This window comes from Rhinichthys klamathensis, unplaced genomic scaffold (genome assembly GCF_029890125.1).
Source record: "Rhinichthys klamathensis goyatoka isolate OS25496 unplaced genomic scaffold, OSU_Roscu_1.1 h1tg000357l_1, whole genome shotgun sequence".
NCBI lineage: Eukaryota > Metazoa > Chordata > Actinopteri > Cypriniformes > Leuciscidae > Rhinichthys > Rhinichthys klamathensis.
The window spans coordinates 242501-267159 of NW_026606866.1; the positions used below are offsets into that span (position 1 = coordinate 242501).

At 40.8% G+C, this 24659-nt stretch overlaps 2 protein-coding genes across 2 annotated transcripts in view; both read left to right on the forward strand.

Annotated features, from left to right (window-relative positions):
* si:ch73-40i7.5 (amyloid-beta A4 precursor protein-binding family A member 3) overlaps positions 1–2407 on the forward strand; it is a gene marked incomplete at its 5' end in the record, with an annotated part of 10160 nt that extends 7753 nt beyond the window's left edge. Inside the window, 4 exons of the mRNA XM_056232852.1 lie at positions 1180–1392; positions 1479–1598; positions 1665–1805; positions 2322–2407. Of these exons, the coding sequence (XP_056088827.1) occupies positions 1180–1392; positions 1479–1598; positions 1665–1805; positions 2322–2393 (546 nt within the window). The remainder of the gene's footprint in view (positions 1–1179; positions 1393–1478; positions 1599–1664; positions 1806–2321) is intronic.
* A 1124-nt stretch (positions 2408–3531) lies between these two features.
* abca7 (ATP-binding cassette, sub-family A (ABC1), member 7) overlaps positions 3532–24659 on the forward strand; it is a 44616-nt gene continuing 23488 nt past the window's right edge. Inside the window, exons 1-22 of the mRNA XM_056232849.1 lie at positions 3532–3655; positions 4548–4656; positions 4775–4868; positions 6077–6218; positions 6314–6441; positions 7580–7701; positions 9371–9565; positions 12348–12440; positions 13041–13278; positions 14604–14743; positions 14832–15146; positions 17255–17460; positions 17570–17746; positions 19221–19443; positions 19538–19759; positions 19908–20112; positions 20971–21084; positions 21288–21459; positions 21566–21697; positions 22008–22147; positions 22263–22400; positions 22484–22704. Of these exons, the coding sequence (XP_056088824.1) occupies positions 4591–4656; positions 4775–4868; positions 6077–6218; positions 6314–6441; positions 7580–7701; positions 9371–9565; positions 12348–12440; positions 13041–13278; positions 14604–14743; positions 14832–15146; positions 17255–17460; positions 17570–17746; positions 19221–19443; positions 19538–19759; positions 19908–20112; positions 20971–21084; positions 21288–21459; positions 21566–21697; positions 22008–22147; positions 22263–22400; positions 22484–22704 (3483 nt within the window). The 5' untranslated portion in view covers positions 3532–3655; positions 4548–4590. The remainder of the gene's footprint in view (positions 3656–4547; positions 4657–4774; positions 4869–6076; positions 6219–6313; positions 6442–7579; positions 7702–9370; positions 9566–12347; positions 12441–13040; positions 13279–14603; positions 14744–14831; positions 15147–17254; positions 17461–17569; positions 17747–19220; positions 19444–19537; positions 19760–19907; positions 20113–20970; positions 21085–21287; positions 21460–21565; positions 21698–22007; positions 22148–22262; positions 22401–22483; positions 22705–24659) is intronic.

Consider the following 24659-nt stretch of genomic DNA (forward strand, 5'->3'; position numbering starts at 1 on the left):
ACATCGCAGCCTGTTCATTATGCGGTCACACCAAACGCACAAAAAATAGAGCGTCAAATTCGGGATGTTGTTGATGATGGGATGTTGATCCCTGTATGTTTAAAAAAAAATTTTTTTACTTATGTTAGTTAGGCTGGTATTAGTTTTTTTGGGGGGGGTATTGAAATTGGTAGTGATGTAGTACCCGAGTCCGGTCTCGAGACCAATTTCTGCTTTCTCGGACTCGTCTCGGACTCGTTCCTTCAAAGACTCGGTCTTGACTCGGACTCGGACCACAGTGGGAGGAGGACTCGTAATTTCAGACCGAGTCATCGAGATTTTTTTTCCAACGCATTTTTTTTTTTAATGTTCATATAACATATGGGGGGAGGGAGACTACAACTATACATAGAACATAGTTGTTAACAGCAGTGTGACGTAGTGTGATATACATTTTGGGTGTGTGTGTTTGTGGGAGGGGAGGGGGGTGTAAAAGAGTCAGTATTGTCATTAACTGCATTACACAGAGCAATTGTGTTTATGTAATGTTTGTGTGTTATGGGGGAATCAAGTTTTATTTATTTTTTGAATTCGAGTGTATTGTCAAAATATTTAAATTTGGGAAATATTGGAAAATGTTATAAAGTAGCTAAGCCTACTAAATTAGACATGCCACTAGAAAATTTTGATTTGCTCTGCATGTCCTAACTATGATTAAAAAAGTCAGGGTGGGCTTAACATGTTGATGACAGAGCAGCACTGTTGAAGCATTTTAGAAAAATAGGCAGAAGATGATGCATGCATGTGGTAGGGATTTTTTAATGATAGTAAAAGCATAGTCCATATTAAGACTGCTCCTCTAAACAATTCCCAATCAAGCTTAGGTTGTAGGCCTAGCTGTTGATTATTAACTGGGGTGATATTAAATCATGAATATCAAAACTGACATGTCGAGACAAAATCTCGACTCGGACTCGACCCTTCAAAGACTCGGTCTCGACTCGGACTCGGCATAGGGGGTCTCGTCCCCATCACTAGAAATTGGTGACAAAAATTATGAAATTTCATTTTATTTTTTAAACGGGATGTATCGTTATCATGAAATAAAATGACTCATATCGTAATGAAAGATTCTGGTCGTATTGCCCACACATAGCTAGATGGCATGAATAAAACCCATTCCCCTCTTTTTATTTGTAGGTATGCATATCAAAAAAGGCCGGAGAGATATTAGGCGTTGCAGTGGTGGAGTCTGGCTGGGGCTCCATCTTGCCGACAGTGGTGGTGGCCAACCTTCTCCACGGCGGCCCTGCGGAGCGGTCCGGCGCGCTGAGCATCGGGGACCGCATCATGGCCGTGAACGGCACCAGTCTGGTGGGCCTCCCCATCGCCACCTGCCAAAGTGTCATACGGGTAACGCCAGCCGGATATGAAGCATTCCACAACAGTTAAAACACTCAGCATCTCGTGCCAAAATATTGATTCTTCTTTCTCGCCAGGATTTAAAGAACCTGTCGATGATAAAGCTCAGCATCGTTCACTGTCCACCGGTCACAATGGCGATCATTAAGCGTCCGGACCCCAAGTACCAGCTGGGCTTCAGCGTGGAGGACGGGATTGTAAGCGACTGTTTACAACCACTATGAAGCTGTGTTGAGTATCTGACATTGTGTTTCTGTTAACAGATTTGCAGTTTAATGCGAGGAGGAATAGCTGAGCGCGGCGGCATTCGAGTCGGTCATCGAATCATCGAGATCAATGGACAGAGTGTCGTTGCTACGCCTCACGAGAAGATCATCCACGTGCTGTCCAGTGCTGTGGGAGAGGTAGGAGGACTTTAAACAATATTCACACTTCTTACTACAGCAAGAATGAAATCAAATACTTGGGATCTGATCATTCAGACTTCAACACACTCCAAAACATCGGCCTTAAATCGGATTTCAAATCTGGATGTGGTTTGGATCTGGTTTACTGTGTTTTATTGCTGTTCATAAAACAAACATTGAGTCAAAAACATTCTCCAGTATAGCTTTTTTTTTAATAATTATTTTTTTGCAATTTACTTTTTCACAATTAAATGGTTGTGACGTACATCCAAGTCTAACGAAAAATAAATGTAGGGCGTGAACTTGGTTGAATGGATCTGTTATTGATTAGATTTTGAGATGTGGGCTTTAGCTGACTAAAGTTCTGCAACACCAGACAGTTTCACCCAGAAGATCCAGTTATGACTTTATGATTACGTGGGGGAATCGTTCACAATAAGAGCTTAACTTGCATTTACAAAATAGACGGGATACATTTTCATTAGTAATAAACTTTGATGTAATTTGTAACAGATTCATCTGAAGACGATGCCAACATCGACGTACCGTCTCCTGACCGGCCTAGATCAGCCTGTGTTCCTGTAGGAGCGCACCCCTCGGGTTACTCGTCACATGCAGACTCACCACTGGACAGTGTAGAGGACTTATTCTCTGTCCTTTAAAGCTGAACCGTGTAGAACGTTACAAAGATCATGGACCTGTGTTTTAAAAGCTGTTTTAACTGCTGGTTATTATGTGTACATGTGTTGTTGCTCTTGCTGCTAAGCCAATGTGCCTGAAGACAAGCCTTGTTTTTGAAGGACTATGCATTAGAATCCACACGTTTAAAACTAATCTTGAATAATCTTGAGCCTTCCATCTCAAGCTTCCAGCGCTTCTGCAATATCTCATCACGGATCAGATGTTCAGTGGTTTTAAGGGTTTACGTGCTCTTTACAGAGCTCAAGACTCGGTGCCGTAAACATGAATGGACCTTGATGATGCCAGGGTTGTTTTTAGCTATATAGAGAAGTATATTTTAATAACTGCTGTATTGATGTTTATTAAAGATACATAAAGACATTCTTTCTTGATTTGTGTGTTTAATTGTTTAAAGAGAAATAAAGGTATAGTACCGTTCTAAGGTATATCTTATATTTTGGTAACACTTGACTTTAGTCTCATTTGTTAACATTAGTTAATGTATTAACTAACAATCATTTGTTTCAGTATTTATTAATCTTTGTTAACATTGGTTAATAAAAATCCAACTGTCCATTGTTTGTTCATGGTGTATTTAGTAAATGTTGAAATTAACTGAGATTAATAAATGCTGTAGAAGAATTGCTCATTCTTAGTCCATGTTAACTGATGTAGTTAACTACTATTAAATTAAATCTTATTTTCAATATTTATAGATATTTAAGATATCGACAATCCTCACAGGATATACGCAAAATTATAAGATATATAAAAATATAACAATAATTACATTTCCGGACAGGCTCACTGTACGGTTGCCGGAAATTGCGCAGGGCTTATGTAAAGTCTAAATGGGCGGGTACTAAATGACACACAGCAAATGATTGGCTACATATCCTGAATGTAGCGCTCTCGATTGGCTACAAGCTCAATGTGGTTTCAATGTTTTGAATGGAAGCCCCGCCCATGCTGGCTCTTCCTCACAGTGATCTCGTAACACCGGCGGCGCGCACGGCCACGCGCACAGCCACGGACTGCAGAAGGACTGCAGCAGAACTGCTGAATTCATGAGGCAAATGAAGTTTTGGATAAAACGAAAGGTAACCGCTTTCTACCCGTGAATAATGTGTTGTTTCTAGACGTCAATAGCGAAAGTTAAAGCTACGGTACTGCGAATGATTCGAACCTGCAATGAACGGTTCATTAAATATTAATGACAAATTATTGTATCCTAAAGTATATCTTGCATTATAGAATACCAGGGAGAACGAACTACATTATTTATAATGAAAATATTTAGAATATACTGCTCTTATCAGGCCTTATTTTTTAAATAGGCCTATTTAAAAAATATTTTGTTTAGTGTATAAAGAGTGTGAAGATAATTATGTCAGTTTCAATAAACAATCTTTAGTTCTGTTACGTCAGATATTTAGGGATTTGATTTTGAAATCAGCAGTGTTGACAATTTTTTAATGTTTTGTTCAAACAAAAGCAGCCCGTAATAATTTCCGTCATTACACATGATCTTTGTCTTACACAAGCTGTATTTTTCTGTTCCCATTTTAGAGGAGATTTATTTGTCTTGGCTCTGTTAAGCCAATTAGTATAATGAGGATTTCAAGAAAAGGAATTTACAGTCAAAGCTGAAGAGATCATGTCTTTTTAACTTTCAACAACTCATCCATTCACTTAAAGGGGTTTGTTCACACCCAAATTAACATTTTGTTGTAACCAAGAAGCTCCAATTTGAATAATGTGCATATTCAAATCAAACAATGAGATTTGAGAGCTACAATTAAACATTTTCATAGTAAAACTAGCATTTTGATTCAGAAGACTTGGAATATTGTTATGATGCTTTTACAATGGTGTTTTTTGAGATTGACAGTCACCATTAACTTTAATTGTATGGAGTGAAAATCTTCATATCATCTCCTTTTGTCTTGCATTGAAGAAGACTCTTACTGAATTGAAAGGCTTCGAGTGTAAAGTTAAGCCAAGTATGCGTCATTGTGTTTGCATGGAGGAATAATAGAACCATTTTTGTTGTTGTAGGTTTTCTCTGTTAGCATGGTTGCGTAGTTCTGTGCCGTCCGTCATGGCCATAGGAACGCAGCTCTATCTGCTGCTGTGGAAAAACTTCACGTACCGCTGGAGAAACAAGGTGAGGGTCTTTAGTCCTCCAGCCCAACACTCACTCTCTGTCAAACACTCCACAGGTGCCATAGAGGGAGGAATGCCATTAAACATGATATTTTTTGTCTCTTTATCTTTCCTTACAGGTCCAAATGATAATTGAACTTCTGTGGCCGCTCTTCCTCTTCTTCATCCTCATTGCTGTCCGGCAATCACACCCGCCATATAAACAGAGCCAGTGTAAGTGACGGGCCGTGAGCGAGAGTTGCCCTCCTGTTCGGCAGGGAAGCAAAGCTGATTAGCTACACTGAAAATCAGGACATTGTTGAGCCCTGTGGCAGTGCTTATAAGCATGACCTTTCTGACGGCTCATCTGAAGAAAATTTAGTCCCAATGACGTGATGAATTTTTTAATTAAATGAAATGAATGTTGCACATTTCTCTAATAAGGGTAGATTTTATAGGGCTTATTTATTTATTTATTTATTTATTTATTTATTTAACATTGCTCCGAATGTTGTTTATGAATATTGCAAGTTGTGGAGGAATTCCAGTGAGGAAAACAGTCATGTCTATTCTCAGAACAAACATAAAACAAACACAACAGAACTACTGTATATAAAGGCTATTCAGATGAGCATGTTTAAACTAAGGATACTTCCTAGCCTGGGAAAACCCAGACAACTTCCGGCAAATTTAGATTTGCTCTGAAAGTTAGTCTGGCAAAGAGCTCATTCAAGCCCATTTCCAATCCGCCGAAATGATTTGTCTATGACGCTTTGCCAGACCATAACTCAGCTACAACTGGGAATGCTCTGGTTTTAACCAGGCTAGCTCTTTCCCTCCAGCAACCAGGAAACGATCATAGCAATTAGCAATGATACGATGACCAATCAATTCCTAGTGGACAAAACCAAGTCCTACTCTAATTATTTTCTCAGCCGAGAAGTCGCAAAAAAAAAAATAGGATTACAATTACCAACTTTAAACTTTATAATGACTTTATTAAACTGAATACTGAAGGCTAGTGATGTGGATGCAGCATCACACAAAAACAAAAGTTTGAGAATATTAAAATCATCTCACCTGAGTGTACAGTACACATGACGGTAGGAGGCCTTTTACAAAGAACATATTTGTGTATTCTGTTGTGCTGCTTTTCCGTTGTTTTTCTATGTAATTGTGCACCAGGTGGACGTCTGTTCTGCATCTTGTGAATGACAGCATTCTAAACATGGAGCACTCTTATACAAACGTGTCTAGTTTTTTGTCTTACATATGTTTATTCCCCTGCCATGCATCTCATGATTTTAAATGCAAGTAGCGCCTAAGTGTACATCATTAGAAGATATACTTTATTTTTTATGTAAAAGTTTATTTCAGTTCATTTAAATGTCTTTATGTTTTGAATGTTTCACATTAAATTCAGATCTTTTTCCCCACTTCAGGTCACTTTCCCAACAAGCCCCTTCCTTCAGCGGGCACACTGGCATGGGTTCAGGGCATCGTCTGCAATGTCAACAATCCCTGTTATCATCACCCCACTCCAGGAGAAACACCCGGGCGAGTGAGCAACTTCGACAACTCCATGTGAGATGCTTTTCTCTACAGGATCTCAGACTCTATCATGATTTTTCTTTTCTTTGGGTTTGGTCATTAATGCAGGTTTATTCTCTCGTTTTCAGACTCTCTCGACTTCTGGTGGATATCAGGACTGTCCTGACCATCAGTGGTAACCGGACGGGCCTCTCCGGCCTGCAGGACCTGTCGCAGGCAATCCAGAGACTCGGGGAGAGACCAGATGCCTGGCCAAGTACGACATGCTGGTCTCATTGTAGAAGATGTTCAATATCCCAGTTGTTTCTCAAAGACATATGAAATGGAGAGAAAATGTAGACTTGTTTAAAGACCCCAGTAATCTTACGTGTGACTCGCAGCAATGTCTCAGATACCAAACTGAGAACGCTCCTCTGGCAGATCCCGCTGAGAGGAAATAAGGCTGTTGTTTTTGCTTTAAAAAACTCCCATAATCCTCTTTTTTAAATGAGAACAGCAATTCTGCGCCTTGCACATACAATGCAAATCCTGACAAAATGTGGCCAGTAGGTTAAACCCTTTTCCTTAAAGGGGGGGTTGATTATGATTTCACTTTTCTAACTGTAGTTAGTGTGTAATGTTGCTGTTTGAGCATAAACAACATCTGCAAAGTTACAACACTCAAAGTCCAAAGCAAAGGGAGATATTTACTTTTAAAGAAATTGTTTTTTAAGGACTACAACAAACGGCTGGTAGGAACTACACGAGCTTCCTCCCGGGTTAGTGACATCACTAACCATAACATTTACATAAACCCGGCCTCGGGAACACGCAGTCCATGCTGAGAAGAGGAAGAGCTGTTGTAGTCACTCTGTGTGCATCTCACAACAGTTCCTACAAGCGATTTATAGATTATCCTGACAGAATATGCTAATTGAAGATAGTTAACTACACATCAGCTACATAAATTCATCAACTAACCATTCAGAGATGTCCTGTTGCATTCTACATGTTGTCACTTCTTCTTAGTCTCTCCATCTTTGTCTGACTCCGGTTTAAACATAAAAGGCAGAACAGTTTCTGACATTTTAGCGTGTGTCTGCGTGAGGTAATCGGAGCTGCTAACACACACACTCTTGAAGCTCCGCCCACTGTGTCAGGAGCTGCAGCGCATTTGCATTTAAAGGAACAGACACAAAACGGTGCGTTTTTGCTAACCCTCAAAAAGTGACAACTTTAACATGCTATATACAAATTTCTGTGGGGTTTTTTGAGCTAAAACTTCACATACACACTCTGGGGACATCAAAGATTTATTTTACGTCTTGTGAAAAGGGCATTATACCACCCCTTTAATGTATTATTAACAAAATTCAACTTTTTAATATAAGCCCACTGGACTTTGATCTTTGCAGATCTTCCAGTTGGAGAGTATCTCAGAGCCAATGAAAGCTTCTCCTCCTTCCTGCGGACGAACACCAGCCTCTCCTCGGCATCTGTCGATCAGTTACTGAGGGCACGACTGAACCTACAAGTGGTAAGACAGAACCAGTTTCTCCACTGATAATCCTCCTCTGGAAACCCTGATTCTGAGCTGGCCTAATGACCTGAATGTAACTTGACAGTGCAAGCATTGTTTTTTATTTGTTTTTGTTTTTATCCGAAATATGTGATTGGATAACCTCTATTTTATACAGATATTCATTGTCCTGATACAAAGAGAAAATCTTACAAATAAAACTAGCAGCTTCTATTTGCAACCACAATGTCGCCCCCTGCCCAATTACATCATTAGTTAGAGCTAGCCAATAGTTTAATTACCTAAGCTAGATTTCTACATTTTCTTCAGATTTTTGTTTAAAGGTCTGCATGAAATTAAAATACACCCATCTATTTTCTAAATGCATGTTATGGATCACAATTCATCCGTTTCTTAGGTTTATTTTTTCAAAAAATGTTGATCACATAATTATTAATCAGATTTCATAGCTCAATCTGGTAAAACGACAGACTCTCTGATTTATTTATTTATTTATTTGATGATGTCATTGTCAATAATTGAGTCTGCTTAAACTCCGCCCCTTTCCTACAATTGACTGCAAGCTCACGTTCCATCTACCAAAATCCAATCAACAAGTAGATAGCACCAAGCAGCCCCCCCCCCCCCACACACACACACACACACACACACATTTTTTGGTGGGATAATCCGTTTAACTTGGATGCATGTCACATGAAAAAAAAAGTCGCTACTTCCCTTTCATCATGACTTTAAAGTCCCACTCCGATCATATTTTGAGCTATTTTTAAACATTCCCAGTGGTCTTTAAATTATGATTATGCCATTTTTAGCCAAAATCACAAAACCTGTGCCGTTTTCTGGGACTTCGCTTCAGCAGAGCGGCAGTTGCTCATTAACAATTCGCCTCTGCGTTGTGGGCGGAGCCGTTGGCACGGAGACGACCCTCCCCCTGCCCGTTGCTGAGAGCTCTGTCTCTCCCACTAGCTTACATCCCCAATACCGGTGGGGCAATAGTATTATATACAAGTTAATTATTATTATCCGAAGTTAATCAAAGTTATCACCGATCACCGATCATTATTTCACTCCAAGACGTCGCGTGTGGAGACGCCCAGTGGAGTTACTACGTCACAACTCCAGTCTATTTTAGCCAGCATTTTAGCGTCTGCTACTGATTCACAGCCATTTGAATGTAGAAATACTCAGAAATACAACTTTGAGCTGATTTTTCTCAAGATATGTCCTCTAACATCAGAAAAATGCCACAAGAACATGTTAACACCTAGAAAAACATTATTTTAATCGGAGTGGGTCTTTAAAGTCGGCATGAAATGAAAATTCGTCCCATCTATTTTCTAAATGTATGCTGTGGATTTTATCAGTTTTTTTGTTTTTTTGATCTCTTAATTTTTAATAAAAATCTCATAATGTCTTCTGGAGAAACAACAGACTTTTCTCTGGTGATGTACGCAGGACTTTTCCAATCATTTAGTCCACTTAAGTCCAATCAACAACCAATGAACAGAATCAGGTCCCTGCCCTAAATGTTTTCATTTTCCATAATCAATACATCCAATTACTCTTGGATGTATGTCATTGTCGTCACAATACAATTCTATTCTTTCATAAATGTTTATAGTAAATTGCTACATTAACATGTTTTTCTACCTCTTGTGTCCACAAGGTTGCATTAGCAGGTGGAGGAGTGCGTCTGTCTGATATCGTCTGCAATGCTTCACTCCTGGGCCTTTACCTCAGCACGGAGGAAGGAGACTCTCTCCCTGAGCTGCAGGGGGCGCTGTGCTCTGTGCCCTCGGCTGTAATGCAGAAGGCAGAGCAGATCTTCCTCTCACAGCTGGACTTCAGCCAGATCCTCACGGTTAGTGGGCTTATGCTGTCTGCATTTATTTTCTTTAGTGATGGGAGAAACAAAGCTTTTCAGAACTTCGAATCAATTGTTTTGCAAAATTATTCACCACTTCGAAGTGCTCAAAACACCACAGCAAAGTTTCTGAAGATGCAGTTTCTTTACATCCACTGAGAGATGCTCTGATTTAAATATCCACACCCGACTCCCACCCGATCATCACATTACAATTATTCTGCTTCTCAGTGTTAAGAGTCATGATACGGTAACATATTACACTGAAGGAGGCTGCTTTGCTTTCTTTGGCAAAATTAAATCTCCTTAATAGCCTAAACACAGGCTTTACTCCCTTCAAACTAAAATGCTCACTATTTCCGTGACTGGAACTTCCTGAACATGCACACCAAAGCTTAATTGCGTCCCAAGCAAAGGCTGGACATGGGCTAATTTATGAGTCTTGATAAATTAGAGTTCTTTTTCCCTGTCAGATTTGGCTTAACTTAGCCAAGGTAAGCCATCGTCCTCTCTCGTGAATGACCATTGTGGTCATGGCTTTGCCCACGGCTTGAACTGCGCATCTCTGACGATGCTTGGTGGATGCGGTCAGGATGGAGATCGCGTTCAGAGCCCTGACAGAGAGAGCGACTGCTTTATTAGTGCATTCTGTCATGCTTGACTGGAATTGATCTGCGTTCGATGGCAACGTCGTATTTGCAGCCGCCGTGACTTTGGGTGCAAGTGCGGGAAACTAATGGCTCTATGGGGAGCATTTGGAAAAGTCCTTCCTTCTCCATCCCCTCCAGCCTGGCAAGCCAGACCTACATCAAGATGTTAGGTCTGGGAACTCACAATTGGCATGCCTCAATCCGAGGGCCGGGATAAACGGTTGTCTTTCAATATCCCTCTGCACGCAATAGGACAGCGCTACAACCAACCAGAGCAACGAACGGCTGTGGCTGAGTGAGTCCCATGCGTTTTCCCACCGGCGGAGCTAGCTGATATATTAAACTTTTGCCCTATCCGGTCGTCAAAACTCCGAACACATCTTCCTTTTTTAAGAATGACTTAAGTGACGTTCTCTTAACTCCAAGTCCTCCAGAGTCCAGGCCAAAGCCGATTCGAAAGACGCTGTTCGCCAGCAGCATCTTCTTTGTTTTCAAGTAGCAGGGAAATCCCCTATGGAAATCACGCAGAACCGTCACAACTCTGCCGTCATTATGTCAAGCCCGCCCACCAACTCTATACACGATGTGATTGGCCTGACCAGAGTTTGGTTTTTCCACTTCGAAAGCCAACGGAGAGTTGCTAGACCACACTGGCTGCAAAATAATTGTTGCTGCCGCTAGGGTGCGTGTAGATTTCTAGGCTACATCCCCTCCACATCGAGAGCGGATCCTCCCTGCACGGGTATCGTGCTAGTAAATGGTTTGTCCTTACAGGTAACCGCAACCTAGGAGCTCTAATAATACAGGAATAAATCGGCAGCCTGTTACCCTTGTAGCGAGACTGCGGTTTCCGCTACCACGGCCGGCCTCGGGATATTTAGCTTTTCTGCAGCATGTTTGCACACATCTTGCAGATCCATACTGCGAAGCGGAGAGAACGGTGCCCCCTCTCGACTCCTCCGTGGACCCTGCCGCAGGAGTTGTGCGCAGGGGAAGGGAAGGGAAGTCCTCAAAATCTTCCTCTTCTTCAGAGAGAATAAAGTGCGATTGCCCCTCTTCCTCGTCTCTGGGCAGAGTGCGGAGTGGCGGCTAGAGTGGGGCTAGGTGACATGAGGGATCCTCTAGCTTGGTGTGCTAGCCTGCGGACGAGGGCTCTTCATAGTGAAGCATGCGCAGTGTTCTCAGGGATTCTCGATCGCCAGTTGGGCATGTCCTTGCATGAAATTTTGTTCCCGCATGAACAAAGTTGCACAGAATCTCCCTCATTAGCCGGGATAGTCTACGGTGCTCACCGAATAATCCTTGCAATCAGCTAGAATGCAAATTGAAGGAGCCAGGAGAAAAATTGCGTGGTGGCCAGTAGTTCTTCCAGAAGTTTGCTGATGATTTATCCAAATTTTGTAGGCTTCTGGTGTGAAGCGAGAAGAGTTTTTTGAATGTCGTAGTGACGTTGTGTCGCTCCTCTTATACTGAGGGGTGGGGAAGCCACTCCCAGACACAACATCTTGTCTGCCACCCAATTGGAGTAATGTAATAGGGCTAAGGAATACGCGGAAGGGGCGTATCCCATAGTGAGACACCGAAATGTATGCTTGAAAGAGAACCACACAATTTAAATGTTGAGCAAGCAAGCTCATTGGCTGCAGAATCAGCAAAGGCCAATCAGCTTGTGCTGTGTAGCAAATTATGTGAACGCTTACAGTTTGGCCGGTCAGTGCCATCTAGAGTTTCATGATTGAACTAGATATATATTGGATAGTGGTTCATGGGATCACCAGATCAATGCCCTCTAGCAGCAAACCATCAAAATGTATAAATGTTTAAATACCAAGGTGCGAAACAATACGATGTAATGAAGCCTCGTTTTCTGAAACATGTGACTTAAGGGGTTTTATATGCACTCCGAATCACTGATTGGTGTATCAGGAAGAGGGACATTCTCATTCTAGAGAGAATTTGGTTTGATTGGACAAAAGTAGCATTATTAGTCAAGTCATTAGTATTTTTGGGCCGTTTTCATGGAAGATAATTGTATATATGCTAAATGTTAATGTGCATATTTGTTTCAATGCCATCTGAAATCTCTGTTTCATATTTAAACTGTTTTTCTAAATATTAATTCCTTTCAGAGAGACAGACTGCAGGCAAACGCGGCGGATCTCCGGCTCATCAGTCGGTCTGTTTCCTCTGTAACTCAGGAACTAGCATCAGTTATGGATGATGTGAGTCGGTTTCAGATATATTAATGCCAACGTTTCATAATTACTAATGAAACATTAATCTTGCCTTTTCCTTTCTCCATGAAACTGCATGACAATCACTACAGATCAAAAGTTGGAATAGTTAGGGTTACTATTTTCTATAGTTAGGATTACTATTTTCAAAAGTTTTTTGTTTTTGTCACGGTTTCCACAAAAATAGCAACATTTTCAGTATTGATAATAATAATATCCATTATTAATAATTCAGCACCAATAATTGAGCCCCAAATTTGAACGATTTCTCAAGGATCATGTGACATTGACGACTTGAGTAAGTTGCATCACAGGAATAAATTACATTTTAAAATATATTAAATTAGAAAACCCTAGAAAACGTTTATGTTAAGTGGTTAAATTGGTATAATTTTTCTACTGTAATTTTGATCAAATAAAGTATAAGACTTCTTTCAAAAACATTGAAAAACGTAATTATTTCAAATGATGTAATTATCATAAAACATTTGACTGGTTTTGTTGGTTAAATTATACATTTTAATGCAAATATGCTAGATGTCGATTTTCACATCACAGCAATGCATCTGTTTCTGTCTTCTCCCTCAGATCTCTTCTCTGTCCAGTTTCTCAGAGCTGAATTCAGAGATGAGGCTCCTGACACCTGAGCACCGTGTAGCACTGCCACGCGAGAGCTTCCGTGCCTTCTCCAGAATCATGTGTGGACACACAGAGCCAGGGGGAGAGAGAATCCCTTCCTTCAACTGGTATGAAGATCAGGACATCAAATCTTTCCTGGGCAGAAATGTGTCAGAGGAGACGGACCTCGACAACAGCAACAGCACCAGTAAGACCTTTGACTCATTTACATGCATACGCATCGATCCTGAAACATGGATTGTTGAATCGTGAATCATTTGTTTCGGTCAAGAATTTATCTAAAATTCCAAAAATCGAATTAAACGTGATTCGGTAAAGTAGCATTCTATATTTTAAAGTATATAAACATTAAATGAGTTAATTGAGATGCAGTGTGGCATCATTGGTGCCCTCACATACACACGCTGCACTCTTTACCAGCTTTCACTGGATTGTGCTTACTCTCCGTTTCATCAGTAAGCTTTATTGACACTTTTCTAAGCAGATTTCTGAGCACCTCATGTTCGATCTCTCCTCGGGATGTCGATTGAGCAGCGGACAGCTCTCTCACAATAGCGCTATATTCTCGAGTCAAACACACACAAAGCTGCCAACTCCTTGTGTTGCCACTGCTACTGAAATAAAGTGCTGTTATTATGTGAAAACCTAAGTGAAAACCAGTTTTACATTGTTTATTTGGGCAAGCAGAAAACATTTAAGGGGTCTTAGCATGTAGCTGATTTTTATTTTATTTATTTGCATATGAGACCTTGAAGAAACTGAATTTATCAGATAATATTGAAATATTTGGATTGGTTTACTGACTCAGGGTCAGTAAATGGAATGGAAACAGTAATAGAAACCCTGGAAATAATAGGGAATTTTAATTGAATTTAGAAACTTATGAATCATGAATCTAATTTATTCGCTGTCTACCCAAAGATTCACATTCCAGTTTGGGCATCAGCTAGCCTGGTTAAAGCCAGAGCATTCTTAGTCGTAACTGAGTTATGGTCTGGCAAAGCGTCATAGACAAATCATTTCCAGAGGGGCGTCACCAACGGGCGTCGCGGATAGACCTAAACCCAATCAGAGCGATGGAGGAGATGACGTATGCAGAGCGGCGGAGACACATCTCCGAGTGTTGTTCTTTGCTCGGTTTTTAACTAAAAGGAAACGTTCAAATGGCTTAAAACAGACGCGATAGCTGATTGGAACGAGTGATGTTCGACGGCGGCATCCATCTTTGTAATGTAGGCTACAAAATCTGCTTCAAAATCCCAGCGCTGTCGTCATTGTGTAAAGCCCGCCCCAACGCTTCTGATTGGTGCCTCGATTTCGGCGGATTGGAAATGGGCTTGAATGAGCTCTTTGCCAGACTAACTTTCAGAGCAAATCTAAATTTGCCGGATGTTGTCTGGGTTTTCCCAGGCTAGGCATCAGGGTTAACTCTGAAAAAAAATATTTTGACATTGAAACCGTATCAAGCTTTGTAGAGTAACAAATCCTGTCTGATTTTCTTTTTACTTATAGCTCCGTTCTGTGAAAACCTGATTAGAAGTCTGGAGTCGAACCCTCTCTCACGGATTGTGTGGCGAGGAATTAAACCACTGTTCATTGGAAAGCTGCTATACACACCAGACACACCAGTCACCCGTACGGTCATGTCACAGGTACCGCCCCTTTCCGCTCAGCCCCTCCTCCTGTGTGTCTGTTGTTCAAAAATACAATGATGCTATCCTGACATTCTTGTTCCTCCAGGTAAACAGAACGTTCCAGGACTTCCAGATCCTGAATGATGTGCAGGAGGCGTGGCAGGAAGTCGGTCCCAGAATCAAAAGCTTCATGGAGAGCAGTGTGGAAGTGCGGCTTCTGCAGGATCTTCTGAGAAGGCCTGAGGTGGCGGTAGTTGTGAACCTACGTCTGGAAAACACATCTTGGACGGCCTCTCGCATCTCCCGGTTCCTCTCAACGCCTGACCCAGATACACCCCGTAGGAAAGGAGCGCCGCCCACCTGGTTGGACCTGTACCTGGATGTGAACAACACCTTCAGCACTCTGTCAGAACTCACTAAGGTACTTTGCCTGCTAATCTGCAGCTTATGTTACGACCAGTTAAACCAGTAAACCTGGTTCTGCTTGGTATGTGTTCATGGACACTAGTAATGGATGTGGAAAGGGTGTGCTGTATGTGTCCATGAAACGCATCTTCTAATAGTCTTTTCGTCTCTATTGTGACGTACATCGAGTGAAATGGCTTTTTGAACAAGAAAAGATGTAGGGTGGGATTTTGTCCATTTAGGAATTGATTGAATGGTTAAGTGATGCATTTTCCTACCCTTGTCCCAGTAAACACGTCATCCGAGAAGATGAGATGTTGCTGCAAGTTATTTTGATTAAAGTAAAGAATTACTATTAGGTTAAGTCTATGAGGAAGAGACCATTTTAGAGTCCATATGAAACACACAATTCCATTAATTTTTTAGGTTTGTATATTTATTAGGGCTGTCAGTTAAACGCGTTATTAACGGCGTTAACGCAAACCCATTTTAACAGCGTTAATTTTTTTATCGCGCGATTAACGGCCTTTTTGGCCTAGCAAACTTTGTAGTTTTTTTCACATGCTTTTGCAACAGGACGCGGCGCTACGCTGTGAAACCCATTCATTTCAATGGCTTGCGCGCGCGAGGACGTTTTGAAAGCGCAAGCGGATCTAGCTAGACTGGAAACAAAACAACAGGCACGACGCACACACTTGTTTGGGCTTGCGAGCCGGCCAAATAGTTGGTTAACGTTACGTTTTGAGTGGATGACGAGCGCGAGACGCCGAATTGGATGCCAATAAGATTCTGAATGGAAAGTTCACTTTTAAAAAGTTGCCAAATGGTTCCAAGACCAAAGTGATCTGTGTGTTTTGTCGTTGTGAACTGAGCTATCATCATCGCAGCGCGTCCAGTCTGAAACACCACTTGATGATGGCCAAGCACACACACACACACACACACGCACACACACACACGCACACGCACACACACACACACACACACACACACACACACACACACTGATGCGAATTCTCCGCCCCCTCGTCAATATCAGGACCTCGTCAGTATGTCTTTCACCCTTTTATTGATGGACAGTGTTACACTGTGTGAGAGATTATTTGCTCCAAGTGAGAATGTTAGTGTGAAATTGAACACAGTATATGCCAGTGTTGTTTTCAATAAAAAACATTTGCACAAAGCAAGCCGATCCACTTTTCCATGTTGATAAGAGCATTAAAATGAGAAAAAATAATGGGACAAAAAGAAATCAAGAGACATTTAGAATAGATAAAAATGTGCGATTAATCGGGAGTTGACTATGACATTAATCCGATTAATCGCGATTAAATATTTTAATCGTTTGACAGCACTAATATTTATCCTTGCACACTAATTCATCACATTCTCAGAAGCTGAACGTTAGAACAGATAAACGGCACAAACTTAAAAAATCCAATACAAATAGTTGCCTACACCATCCATACTATTTGCTATTATTACAATAAAAGGATTTATTGTCACGTGCACAGTAAAAGCACCACGGTTTAGACCAGACAAGTCTCCCTTATACAAAAATATACAATATAGTATATACACAAACTAAATATACAAAAATATATATACAAATAATATACAAAACAAATTGCAAATATACATTGTGCAACAATCAGTGAGGATAACAGGGAGTTCGTGTTTCATGTGTTGTTCAGGAGTCTAATGGCTTGTGGATTCAATTTGCATTGAATTTTGGCTTACAACGAATTATGACTGAATGCTGACCTCAGCCTCATACATTGTCCAGTGATAAATAACCAGACGTTACTCCACTTCGAAAAAGGACTATATAGACAACTTTAATGAATAATTAATATAGGTGTGTATCAACAAAATGATGTCACAAAAATGGCACGTAGACTTCAGGTTGAAAAATTATTAATTGAATTAAAATTGCTATGTATAAAGATTACTACTTTACCTATGACCCTTTATAAATGGATCTAAGATTCTTTAGAGCCAGCCAGGCTGGGTCAGCCCATTTATACTCATAGCTATTATTGTCATATATTGCCAATAACTTGCATTTGAGAGTGCCCAGCATTAACATTGATCGTTGTCTATCTATACCCTGTATTGTTCCAGTGCTTCTCTTTGAATAAACTTGAGGGTTTGTCCACGGAGGGTGAGCTCGTCGAACGAGCCCTGGAACTGCTGGAAGACCGCCAGTTCTGGGCCGGGATAGTCTTCCTCCTCCCAGACCCTTCCTCATCCTCTTTGCCTCCTCACGTCAAGTACAAGATCCGCATGGATATAGATGATGTAACCCGCACAAACAAGATCAAAGACAAGTATATTGAAATGTCCACACACACTTAAGTTTACAGAGAAATGTAGTAATGTAGTGCTTCCACGGTCAACTGTTTAATAAAGCCGATATCATGTTTTATTATTGGACAGATTTTGGGATCCAGGCCCGGCTGCTGAACCATTCAGTGACCTTCTCTATGTCTGGGGCGGTTTCATTTACGTACAGGATTTAGTTGAGAGAGCTGTGACACATTTGCTCACTGGCAAAGAGCCGAACACGGGCATATACGTGCAGCAGATGCCTTACCCCTGCTTCGTGGATGACGTGTGAGTTTCACACCGCACGATAGTCCACAGTCTACACCAGTAACTCTAAATCCATCACTCGTGTATTATTAAACATTCTTTTTATAATTCATGTTAATAACTTAACCAATTATTAACTTTTTATGACATATAAAGCAAGATTGGTTGAGGCTGTAAAATGTAATATTGAATAGAATATAGAATATAATAATTAAGATCATCAACTGTACATTACCATTCAAAAGTTTGAGGCTAGAAAGAGTTTTTAAATAAAGAAAATGAATACCTTTATTCAGCAGGGGTGCATTAAATTGATCAAAAGTGACAGTATAGTCATTTATAGTGAAAAATTATAAAAAATCTCTACTTCAAATGCTGTTCCAACTTTCTATTCATGAAAGAATCTTAAAAAAATGTATCAAAAATATTAAGCAGCACAACTGTTTTTAATATTGATAATAATAAGGCATTATTTTCGAGCATCAAATCAGCATATTACAGTGATTTATAAAGGATCATGTGACACTGGAGTAATGGAGCTGAAGATTCAGCTTTGCATCACAGGAATAAATTACATTTTAAAATATATTAAAATAGAAAACAGTTATTTTAAATTGTAATAATATTTCACAGTATTGTTGTTTTTACTGTATTTTTTATTTTAAAAAAATACAGCCTTGGTGAGCATAAGGACTTCTTTCAAAACATTATAAACTCTTGCTGGCCTCAACGGTATGGTAGTATTTGTATTCAAGCTGTAAGGAAAAATGCTATCACTTTTTACTTGATATAGAGGGCATGCGCATGACGTCACCGTCGGCCGGAGTGAATGCGCTCACGCCCACAAGTGGCAAAAAGACTGAGCGGCAGCATTTGTTTTCAGCGTGAATGCCGTGAAAAACACACACAACACATCTAAAACGGGAAAGAGCTTTGCGATCGACTGTACAACTAGATTTGACCAGAAATCTGAGGTACTGTATATTTTTACAGACTGCAAAAAGCTACAGAACAGACTATATTCTGCATAAGTGGATGTTTTTAAATAAACACTGACAAAAAACTATACTTAAGTTTTAGGGCTGGACGATATGATGATATACAGTATAACATTAATGTAAGTGATCACTCGGATTTAGACCTATCTATATTGTATTTATATAAAACGTTTACAGGCAAATTTGCTTTATCTATTTCCCCGGCGTCGAAATCAGGCTCATATAAATGTCAAGAAACTCGATTCCTGCTGCATGTCAATATCCATGATCACTGGATCTTTGATAAGTTGTAAGGAACACTATATCGAGTCCAACTTTTAGTTTGTTTAACTCGCGTTTTCGCAGTTTCCCCTGTTATCTCCAGCCACGCAGCCGCTCTTCTGCCACTCAGGCCGGCTGAGGGAGTGTGTTCCGGCGGGCAAGTGACGTTAATGCATTCCCTCTATTGTGTCATTCAATTTTTGAAACTTGTCAATTACCTTTGTTCTCTTTTTTAGTTTCATACGTGTCCTGAATCGTTCGTTGCCTCTGTTCATGACACTGGCGTGGATCTATTCTGTGGCTATGATCATAAAGGGCGTGGTCTATGAGAAAGAGGCTCGCCTGAAGGAGACGATGCGGATCATGGGCCTGAGCTCTGGGATGCTGTGGCTCAGCTGGTTCGTCAGCAGTGTCCTGCCCTTCCTGTTCAGCGCCGGACTCCTCATCGCCGCCCTGAAGGTGAACACACTGACGGCTCTCCTGAGCCCAAAGTGCTCTTTGAGGACGCCCCTTTGAAGCTTATTTTCTCTCTTCTCTCTTCTGTGTCCTGCAGTGGGGAGATATCTTACCCTACAGTGACCCGGCTGTGGTTTTCTTCTTCCTGACTGCATTTGCTACAGCCACCATCATGCTTTGCTTCCTCATCAGCACATTCTTCTCGCGTGCTAACCTGGCAGCCGCGTGTGGAGGACTCGTTTACTTCACCCTTTACCTGCCGTATGTGCTGTGTGTGGCCTGGCGAGAGTACCTGACCAGCACACACAGGATCTTAGCGGTGAGAGCTGCTGCCGTTACACTAATAATATGTACTAAAATGAGATTTGAAAGCTGCAAAGGAGAAGATTATTAGAAAATGACAGCTTAAACGTCTGTCTGTTTCTCACAAACCTTGCCGTACAGACGTCTGACTTGTTTCCCTGCAGAGCTTCCTGTCTCCGGTGGCCTTTGGTTTCGGCTGTGAGTATTTCTCTCAGTATGAAGAGCAGGGTGTGGGGATCCAGTGGTTTAACTTAAGATCCAGCCCCATGGAGGGAGACGGCTACACCTTCACCACCTCCATTGTGATGCTGTATGTGGATGCTGTCATCTATGCACTGGCCACTTGGTACATCGAAGCTGTTTTTCCAGGTAACGCATCTTTCTGTGAGCAAACGCAAAAATGACATACATGCCCTTCTAGCTGTGTCTTCCTTTGATCATTAACATGAGTTTGTGGATTCATCAGTGTTTATACAGTATGTACGCTAAGTTTTGGGTTGGTGAGATTGTTTAATGTTTTTGAAAGAAAAAGCTCACTAAGGCTGCATTTATTTGATCAAAAATACAGTAAAACAGTAATCTTGTGATAATACATTAAGTGTAATTTATTCCTGTGATGGCGAAGCTGAATTTGTAGCAGCCATTGCTCCTCTCTCAGTGTCACATGATCCATTTTTGTGGATACTGTTATATATATTTCCCCCGGCAGAATTCTTTAATGAATACAAAAGAATAGCATTTATTTGAAATTATTTATATTACTCAGATTAAAATGGTAATGATTGAATTTTCAATTATTATATTATTTGAAATCTTTTTTAAGATTATAAAAGTCTTTTTAATGCAATTTAATGCATCCTTGCAGAATAAAATCTAAACATTAGTGTACATCAAGTCTCATATTTATCAAAAAAAGCTCATTATTAAAAAAATACGTAAAATTAAATTAATAGACAATGCAAGAAAAAGAGGCGTTTCACAGCCAGATTTTGAGTGAACTGCCAGAACAATGGTAAAGGTGTTTAAAAATCAAAAGTGGGGTAAAAATCTATCAGATTTTTGGGTGGGTCAATCATAATAACACGGGACTGTGTTGAGACATGTCGAACAGAAGTTGTTTTATAACTTCTCGGCTGATTAAACATAGTATATGACAAGTATATGATTGTGCATGTAAACACACTTATTGTGTGTGAAAAAATGTCAGTACCTGTATATGTTTCACAGGGCAGTACGGGATCCCCAGGCCGTGGTATTTTATCTTCCAGCTGAATTACTGGGGTGGGGTTCCACTAGAGGTGGGGTTGCCCATCCCTGCAGCTCTTCGAGAGGAAACCGATGGTGAGAGCAAACTACAAGTGGCACTGCGTTTGTAATACAGACGTTTTAAGTATTTGTTTTAGGACAGCATATCTGGGTGAATACTCTAGGTTTGGTTTAGGGTTAGTTGCATGTAATTATGCACAACTGCATGTAACACATGTAACAATGACACTGTAAAATAAAGTGTTACCAATATTTCTTAATTACAATGTTTATTACAGATCGGATTGAAGCTGAGCCGCCAAGTCTGATTCTAGGAGTTTCCATAAGGAACTTAGTAAAGATTTATAAAAAAGGGTCCAAGCTTGCTGTCAATCACCTTAACATGAAGTTCTATGAGGGCCAGATAACCTCTTTTCTGGGTCACAATGGAGCTGGCAAGACAACCACCATGTGAGAGCTTAAAAAAGGAATCTGTACAAATATTTATCATGTTCTAACTAAATGATTAGCTTATTACTGCAGCTCATTCAATACTTCATGATGTGTTGACTCACAGGTCCATTCTAACGGGACTGTTTCCTCCCACCGCCGGTACGATATACGTGAAGGGAATGGACATCCGCACAGACATGGACATCATCCGCAGGACTCTGGGAGTCTGTCCCCAGCACAACGTCCTCTTTGACATGTAGGCCACCAGTCAACAAGAAACAATAAAAAAGTGACACCGTGATCATTTTACTTGTGTTTTGTTAATTCTACGAGTTTTTTGGTTGTTGTTGTTGTTGTTTTATAGTTGATACCTATACTGTTTTTTTTTGTTAATTGATTATTTTTAACTGACTATTTTATATATAATATAATATCAACATGGTACCACCATAGTACTCTCTTTGTTATCATAATGCTAAACGTTTGTGTTGCCACATGAGACAAGCTCAAACTTTCTATACTGAATATTTGTAACATTATTGGTGTTCTCTTGTATGCCACTGAAGCCTGACCGTGGAGGAGCATGTGTGGTTCTATGGTCGAATGAAGGGCATTAGCATGGAGGAGGTGGAGAAAGAGATCGATTCACTTCTGGAGGATGTGGGGTTACAACACAAGCGACATGAGCAGACTAAAAACCTCTCGGGTAGGTTGACAAATATATTCATTTCAAAGCCATTCACTTGTTCAATTTCTGTTTTGGTGTTCTCTAAACTGTGACTTCTACCATTTATTTGGGCTTATTTTGTCTTTCTTGACAGGTGGCATGCAAAGGAAATTGTCTGTTGCAATCGCTTTCATAGGTGGGTCAAAGGTTGTGGTGTTGGATGAACCCACAGCTGGTGTGGACCCCTACTCCCGCCGCGGGATCTGGGACCTTCTGCTCAAATACCGTGAAGGTCTTTTAACGCTTTGCCTTTTGAAGACTGAATAAAATCTACTGGTCTGTCAGCTACCAGACTTAACACCCTTTGAATTTCAGGCCGCACCATCATTCTGTCCACACATTACATGGACGAGGCTGATCTCCTCGGTGACCGCATTGCAATCATTTCCCAGGGAAAGCTGTGCTGCTGTGGAACGCCACTCTTCCTCAAGGCACGTCTTGGCACGGGATACTACCTTACGCTGGTCAAGAGAGAGATGCAGAGGACGCCGAGCAGCATCAGCACCGCCAAACTCCCTTCAGCTGCAGCAAGCAAGGTGAGATGTCCCACAGCAGAAGCAGAAGCCAAGAGGCTTAGGCATGGGCGTCGGAACCATGGTATATGTGTGGGACAAGACCCACCCACTTTTTTAAGACCAATGATATTGGACCCACTCACCTTTACTGTCTCTAATTCAGCGCATATGTCTGCTCACTTTTCAGTCACTTGCAGTGATCTAATTGATTACTATTCCCATTTTAATAACGCCGTTACCGCCCAAAAATGCGTTACTATATTTGATAGGGCTGTGTAACGATACACCAAACCCACGATTCGGTTCGTATCACGATTTTTGACGCACAATTCGATACAAACCTCGATTCTTTTGGGGGTGTGGTGACGCGGCGTGACACGTTCAGTAGCATGTAAGGGTGGCACTGCCAATAAAGCCCCTAAAAGCTGTCACAAAGAACCGGCAAAAGTAATGATTATGAATATGTCAAATATAGCAAGGAGACATTTTAATTGTTTATTAATAAACAAGTGTTTTAGTGTGTGTCGGCTGCAAAGATGAAGTTGACGATGCTGACTGCGATCTTTGCAGTAGTGAACGCGCCAGAGAGAAATGCACATTTCATACGCAGAGAGCAGTCTGTTTTCTTTCGTTTGGAATTGTTCTGTTTCTATATATATATATATATTTTTATAGGTCTGTGAGGAAAGTAGGCTACCTTATACACTGAGTTTCGGTTCATTTATGAGACGAGCTCCAGTTCACGCGCCGGCGCCTCCGTGTCGTGATTATTGTCTGCTATATTTACTTCTTATTTATTAAATCCAGGCAATTGGTTGATGAAACATTGATTAAAATTAAGATACAATTAATACAATTCACTTTAAAGAAAGGCTTTGTGCTTCCTGTTTGATGTCTCTGTGAAAGTTTTAAAGCATCTTTAGTGCCGCTTTCCCAGAGCGCTCACGTCCGTAACGGAGAACTGTCATTTCCTAAGCGCGAGTCTCAGGTTCCCATGGGACATCATACGAAGTTTGAAACATTTAAATAGACACATCATGTAGTAATTAATGTATATGAATCTTAGTTGATTATAGGGTATTAGAACTGGTTGCTGAGACGGAGACGCGCGAGACGGCAATTAACGCGCTGTTTGATTTGTGATCGTGCTGTGCTTATTCAATTCATTCGAGTAGCCTGCATATTGAACAAAGCTTAAATCAGTTAAATATACATACAATAATATACAATATCCTATTTGAGTTGATATTACTCTTGCCAAGCTGTGGTTTCTGAGAGATGCACGCATAGACGGATTTGCGGTCGTTTCTTTTTTACTCTCACTCATTCACTTCACTCATTATTGCATAGGTATTTGGCTTCGGGAACACCCCTAATCTACTCCAGTAAAAAACAAAATTTGGAGAATGACCCACCCACATTTTTTTTTGCTTCCGACGCTCATGGGGTTAGGGCATATATTCCAGTTCCTATCGAGCACCTTGATTTAAGCACATCAGTTATATCAAGGCTTCCCAGGCTTTATTGTCAGCTGAACCCCTTGGACGTATGTTCTTACTGGCGTCTGACCTTGACGGACTGAACAGAAGAAATGAACCGGAGAAGATCTCCATGCCAATGATGGCGTAGCCTCAGAGCACACCTATCCATCGCTGTTTCAAACTCCCGAAAACAACCTCCAAACTTGGTTTTGGCCTGATTTTGTACGAAATGACATCACACCAGTTTGTTCTTTGATTTTGCATGTCAGGGTATACCAAAGTATGTCAGGGCCTTTAGGCAATAGGTCTAAGGTTATGTAGTTTAAAAGTTGCAAGCCTTAAGGCTGATTTATTCTTCTGCGTCGGACCTACGCCGAAGCCTCTACGCTATAGACTACGCGTTGGTTTTCGTTTATACTTCTGCTTTGTTGTCCGCCTTGATGCGCAATTACGCCTGCAGAGGGAGCATGTTCTAGCGGACCAATCACAGCGCTT